Source organism: Onychostoma macrolepis, chromosome 09 (assembly GCF_012432095.1).
Source record: "Onychostoma macrolepis isolate SWU-2019 chromosome 09, ASM1243209v1, whole genome shotgun sequence".
Taxonomy (NCBI): Eukaryota; Metazoa; Chordata; class Actinopteri; order Cypriniformes; family Cyprinidae; genus Onychostoma; species Onychostoma macrolepis.
The window spans coordinates 14,187,269-14,193,494 of record NC_081163.1 but is presented as its reverse complement, the minus strand read 5'-3'; the positions used below and the strand labels follow the sequence as shown (position 1 = coordinate 14,193,494).

At 37.4% G+C, this 6,226-nt stretch overlaps 1 protein-coding gene across 3 annotated transcripts in view; it reads right to left on the bottom strand.

Annotated features, from left to right (window-relative positions):
- Window positions 1-1,239: 1,239 nt before the first annotated feature.
- ankrd44 (ankyrin repeat domain 44) overlaps window positions 1,240-6,226 on the bottom strand; it is a 28,575-nt gene continuing 23,588 nt past the window's right edge. For 2 of the 3 annotated variants that reach the window (XM_058787055.1, XM_058787056.1), the window contains exons 23-28: window positions 6,107-6,190; window positions 5,502-5,647; window positions 5,313-5,395; window positions 4,677-4,756; window positions 4,355-4,446; window positions 1,240-4,040 (exon numbers count right to left, since the gene is read on the bottom strand). In XM_058787055.1, the coding sequence (XP_058643038.1) occupies window positions 3,796-4,040; window positions 4,355-4,446; window positions 4,677-4,756; window positions 5,313-5,395; window positions 5,502-5,647; window positions 6,107-6,190 (730 nt within the window). In that variant the 3' untranslated portion in view covers window positions 1,240-3,795. The remainder of the gene's footprint in view (window positions 4,041-4,354; window positions 4,447-4,676; window positions 4,757-5,312; window positions 5,396-5,501; window positions 5,648-6,106; window positions 6,191-6,226) is intronic. The other variant, XM_058787057.1, reaches the window with a different exon arrangement.

Sequence of the window (6,226 nt, the reverse complement as noted above, 5' to 3'; positions counted from 1 at the left end):
TATTTAAATTTAGGACCTCTACCTAGTTGCAAAAAACAAACACAAAACGAATACTAAGTACATATAGTCAAGGCCTGTTCTTTATGGGCTTTTGTGAAAATGCATACTACTTTTTCCACTCACGGATAGTCATTATGGGAGTTGAAATCACAGATTTTAGCAGAACATGACTGAATAACTACAACCCACACTCATGGTAACGGTCCCTATTGTATAATGAAATATATACACTTGAAAAAGAGAGATATACCTAATAAACAACAAATCATGACAGAGACAATTTGGAAGCGTTAATCGCAACTGGCTAACAACAACAGCTTACAACAAACGAACACAACTTTTTAGCACTTTTCACAAATAGTTAACCATAAGTAAGACTGTGGCATAATATGTTTTGGTCAGCGCATAGGTCAGTCAATCATATAACGTTACCACAGCTTTCTAATGTAACAGTTCTTCTAAAAGAGTATTAAAATATAGTTGGTATATCAATTTGAAATTGTGGGACACAGATGTTAGACTGAGCAGGTAAAAAATCAGGGAGGCAGTGAGTAAAGTTAAAGGTAAAATTTAAGCCCTAACCCTAAATGTGTAAATTTTTTCTAAAGAAAATTGGTATATTTTATTTAGGACCCTTCTTCAAACTCACCTAGACCAACTTCACGTGTTTAGGCCAGAACATGAGCCAAAGGGTCCTCTTTCTGAAGACACTGTTTTGTTCACTCCTCATCTTCATCTTCTAAGATGAAATTTGATATTCTTTATGTATATAAATACATATATGCAAATGATCGTCGCTTTGCAACTGGGAAGACGCTTTCGCCATATTAGCATATCGACCTATGATTGGTAGTCATTTGCTGCATTGCGATACTTTAAATATTATTTTAAATATTTATATATTTGCCCTTTAAACTACATAAACCCTATGTCAAATTTCGTTCTCGTTTGTGTTGTTTATCGGCAAAAATAAAATATCCAAAGAATCTATTAAAAACTTTTGGACCCAGAAAGACAGGGGACTTTAATTCAATTTATTAAAAGTTAAAATGCAAAATGACTTTCACACAATACTTGGCCTATTATTATTTTCTTCTTGTGAGAAATCAACTTTCTAAAATGACATGATTAAAATTACATTTAACATACAACTTTTGATAAAGTCAGGTGGGAAACAGGCCTGTGCTTTTCATTTTTGTAATAAATGGATTTTCAAATAAGAAAACAGACTACACAAAACTCTGTTAAAACATTTTATATAATAGTCATACAATTTTTATAAAAGAAACTTGAGCTGACAAAGAACCTTCAACATTGGAATGAAGGAGGAAACCAAAATCTAGATTGTCACACATTTCAAAGCTTTTTTTTTTTCTATTATAATACTGTTTGACTCATTCTTCTGAATCCTTTCACTCACAATCCCTCTAATCTATGAAAAGAAAATCAACCATGTGCTTCGGTTATAAGACAGCTGTGTGCAATTCTTGCTCTGGTGATGATAATGTCCATGAGCTGATATGTACAAAGACTGTTTTCTATTGTAAATCACACACTCATAGGCACAAACATCAGGACTTGGTAAAAAAAACAAAACATTGGCTTATGATTGGTAGGTGTGAACCAGACTTATCTTCACATCTTCAGACTTTCATTACACTCCAATACATACATACAAACATATACTGATGTAATCTAACTCTGAAAATGCAGAACAAGGCACTGGACACGGTGGAGAAACTGGCACATTGTGGACAAAGGCAAACAGACAAATGGTGGTATACATTTTCATTCTGAATTGTTTTTGGAAAGATATTAAAACACCATCTTCACTGAAAGCTCTTTATATTTTGAAGTAAAAATCAAAGAATCAAAATTGAAAGCAAAGAAACACTCATGCATGTTTAGAAATCTGTAAAAAAAAAATTATATTCAACCAGTGCGATTTATTAAAAGAATTTCAGAAGGAAAGAAAAAGAAGACCGGGAACTTTAATTATAGTCCTAGATTCATTTTAAAATTAATAGTTCACCCCAAACTCACAACTCTGTCATTATTTACTTGCTCTCATATTACTTCAAACCCCTATGCTGTTTTTTTCTGTTCATGGGACACAAAAGGAAAAGTCTTTTGAAGCAATATAATAGTTTTGTGTGAGGAAGACTAAAATTGAAGTCATTATTCACTGATAAACTTCAGTGAGCTGTTGGCTGCTGGGACCAGAACAAGACTCAGAGTTCAGAGACACTTGATCAGTCCAATTAGTGAACAAATCATTCTTTTGAATTGGTTCTTTTCGATGAATTGGTTGATTTGTTCGCAATTCTGCTCATTTCACTAACAATGATCCAGAACCAACAGCTCACTGAAGGGAAGTATTATCAGTGGATTACAGCTTTAAATTTAGCCTCTTTCTAATACAAAGCTTTTGTATGATTTCAGAAGACTTGGAATACAGTACGTAGCGCTTTTGGAGGTATTTATTTGTCATTTCTGGAGGTTGACAGACTTAGTATTGGTGTATGGAAAGAGCCACATTAAGATTCTTTAATAATTTTACTTTTGTGTTCCACAAAAACAACGACATGAGTAAACAGTGGCAGAATTATAATCTACAAGTGAACTATTCCTTTAAACACCCATTTACTCCTATACATAAGTGCATACAACTGTAGTACCATTGTTATCTAAATGTTAATAAATATCGGTACAGGCTTGAGAACATCCTGGTTCACAAAACATGCTATGCCCTCTCACTAGAATCTAAAATTCAACCTGAATAGAAGTATTATTTGAACACTGTCTCTATGTCTGAGAAGGAAGCGAGTGGCAAAGTGTCACTCTCCAAAAGCGTCAGACGTAAGTTTAGACCATCAAGGCCTAGAAATTTAGTTTTCTCAGTGGAATAAAAATGCTCTTTTTGCAATATAAATCTTAAGAGCCTTCTATTCACAACAACTGGTGTACGATCCAGAAATGGAGAACTTGCATTGGATTTTTCGTCACATTAAACTGGATGTCATGACTTTAGACTTTCAGTCTAACTAGTCTTCAGACTGAAATACACTACACAACTTTTCAAATCTGAAAAGATTTTGAAATGGCTGATAATTACACATTATTAGACTGTCAAATCACACACCATTAGACTTTCAAGTCATTTTGAACACAACAAACTTACACAGAAACGTAGGAGATGCATAACAAAAAGCATAATGTGAAATCTGACTACTCAAATCTGCAATACGGCTCTGACTGCAACTGCATCAACTCGTCCAGACTGTGAATCAGGGGAAAAATCTGGGAAAGAGTTGTGTGGTGTATTCCAGCCTTTAATTAGAAATAAATATCAAGTAAGTTTGGTAACAGTGGTGCCAATTCCCCTGTTGTTCCAAAAATGTGATTTCTTGTTTCCTGATTGGTCCCACAGTGACAACATGGGTGAAATGAGGGTGACCTCACCTTGTGCTTCCACAGGGTTTGTGCTTTCAAAAGTCCACAGATTAAGTAACACACACTACTCTGCACTTTACATCATCATCCTTCAAGTGTGAGAAGTCAGTCAACATTTGTCAATCCATCAATAATCAACCTGTGTTAAAGTGATTAAAATGGCTTTCGAAAAAATCTGTGCAAACAAGTGTGGCAGAACAAAAGCGTACCATGTGTGCTTTATGTCATAATCTCTTGTCACAGAGGCTGTGCTCCATTATCAAAAATCTGTACAACTTCTGTAAGGTTCATGACAATATGTGCTTTGAAAACTATGACCGGCGCATCTAGAAGGAGCCGGGGTCAAAATGTCTCCGAGTCCGAGTCGTTTTCGGTGGTCGTGCCCTCGCTGGAGGGACCGGAGGGGTCCCTTGGACTGCGGGGGCCTTGGGGGCTCTTGGCCTGGCGGGGCAGAGATTTCAGCAGGGCGCCTGGCGAAGGAGCTCCAGAGCTGCAAGGGGAGCAGAAAGGCATCATGGTAGCCAGAATGAGAGCCAGGCAGTCAGCCACTTCCCTGCTGGGAGCGCAAGCCAGAGCAGGGGTGAGACCTGCGGGGAAAGACAGCCAAAGAGCGAGAGAGACAGGAAAGGGGACAGGAAAGCAGAAAGAGGTAAAAGGAGGGATGGAGCAGTGGAACGAAGGGACAATGGTGGAGAGGCGATGGACGAAAGCGGCATTCCATTAGTGCCCCCCTAGACAGGCAGCCAAACACATGGTCAGGGGGCAAAAGGGGACACGCATGACATCGTCAAAGCTATGAAACACGGCCACTGCTTTTGGCAGATAGATAGAGAGATGCACATACACTGACAATATATGCGTAAACCAAATAAACTGAGATTTCAGTTTCAGGAAGACGCACCATTCTCATCTAGTACTTGAACACTGGCCCCACGAGAGAGCAGCTCTTGCACTGTCTGCTTCATCCCGCTGCGAGCAGCCAAATGAAGAGGTCTGAGAAAGCGAACGAGAAACAAGTGAGCATCAATTGCTTCTTAAATAATGTATAAGAGCATGGCCCTAGCAAAGTCAAGGGCATGGGTTCGAATCCCAGGGAATGCATGAACTGAGAAAAATTATTCCTTAAATGCAATGCAATGCATGTTGCTTTGGATAAAAGCATCTGCCAAATGCATAAATGTAAATATAATATGTACTATACTGTAATGTGGAGGGGAACTCACGTTTGCAGTGCAGCATTTGTAGCAACGAGGGCAGAGTCTGGAAGTTTTCCAAGAATGAGCAACGCACATTCCTCCATTCCCTGGATAGAGAGCAAGCAGACAGAACAGGAAAATCATCTTTAGGAGAATAAGTAATACATTTTCAAAAATACTGTTTGCAATGTGGGTTTTTATATCTGGCACAATTTTATTGTTTGATAATTATATGAAGTGTTAAAACCCCATGACTACAGTCACACATAGGTGTCTGCACTACTTAACAAGTGGAATTTTTTCTGTTTTTGAAAAGGCCAAATTATTATAATAAAAAAACAATAAAATATGATTTTGGGGTGAGTGGATATAATGAAAACCTTTGATTTAGTGAATTATATGTCACTGATGTGAATATATAATTTCTGGGGGATCTGGAAAGGTCCACAAGCCAGGACTCAAACTCGGGATGCCCGAAGCACAACGACGCTATATGTCAGTGTGCTACCCACAAGGCTATTGCCGCCAGTTAGTGGCATTTTGACAAAATGACAAATTTTGATTATAACAAATTATAAAAATTATTATGAAAGATCACTGCCCCACTGCTGAAACTGAAATTATAGGGACTGATGGCCATGGCATGCAATGGGCTATACTTACATTACTGCAGGCTAGATGGAGAGCTGTATTACCCTTCTGGTCAGTCAGATTGAGGTTCACATTGGCACTAGTAAGTAGAGCTTCTGTTTAAAACACACGCCACATTTTGCATAAGTGCATTCAGTTGAGCCCATTTTCATACTTATACAAATGAACAGGGGCATAATAAAAAAAATGGGGAATACAAACCTACAACTTCGACTCTTCCTTTCTCCGCTGCCATAATCAGGGCACTGCGCCCTGATTGGTCAACCTCATCCAAAGATGCATTATGGGCAAGTAGCAGCTGAACACAGTCTATGTGGCCAGCAAATGCAGCTGCATGGAGAGGTGTCCTGATAAATAGGGACAGCAGTTTTTTAATAAATTGTTTCACTGATAGCTCGGAAAACAATGCTAATGATACATTAACATAACTGATTAGAAACATTTCAATTGTCAGGACTATCCTAACTTTTCCTAGACAAATTAGCAATGACTTTAAACAACTGGGGTCAAGGTGTTCAAATGTGTCTTAGCTTGACAAACAGAAATCTTAATTTTTAACAGTATATAAATATATTAAAAAAAATATTAAAACTTTTTGAGAAATATATTGTTTAAAAAATGTATCTGTGTTATTCTTCTTCAAAAAATTTGCCTTTTTTGTTATTTAATGCAATTCACACAGTTAAAAAATGTGGTTTATTTTTTTTCTTCAAATTTGGGAAACACTGTAGATACGAATCTATTCTATTCTATTCTATTCTATTACATCTAATACTGTTTTCTCTCTTCACATATACCAAACTAACCTGCCCTTGGAGTCTTTGCATGTTACAATCTTTGATCCCATGGCCTCTAATAAAAGGTTGACACAGGTCTCATGGTCATTGACCCTGCAGGACAGAGGATTCAGAGAAAGACAAGGTTGA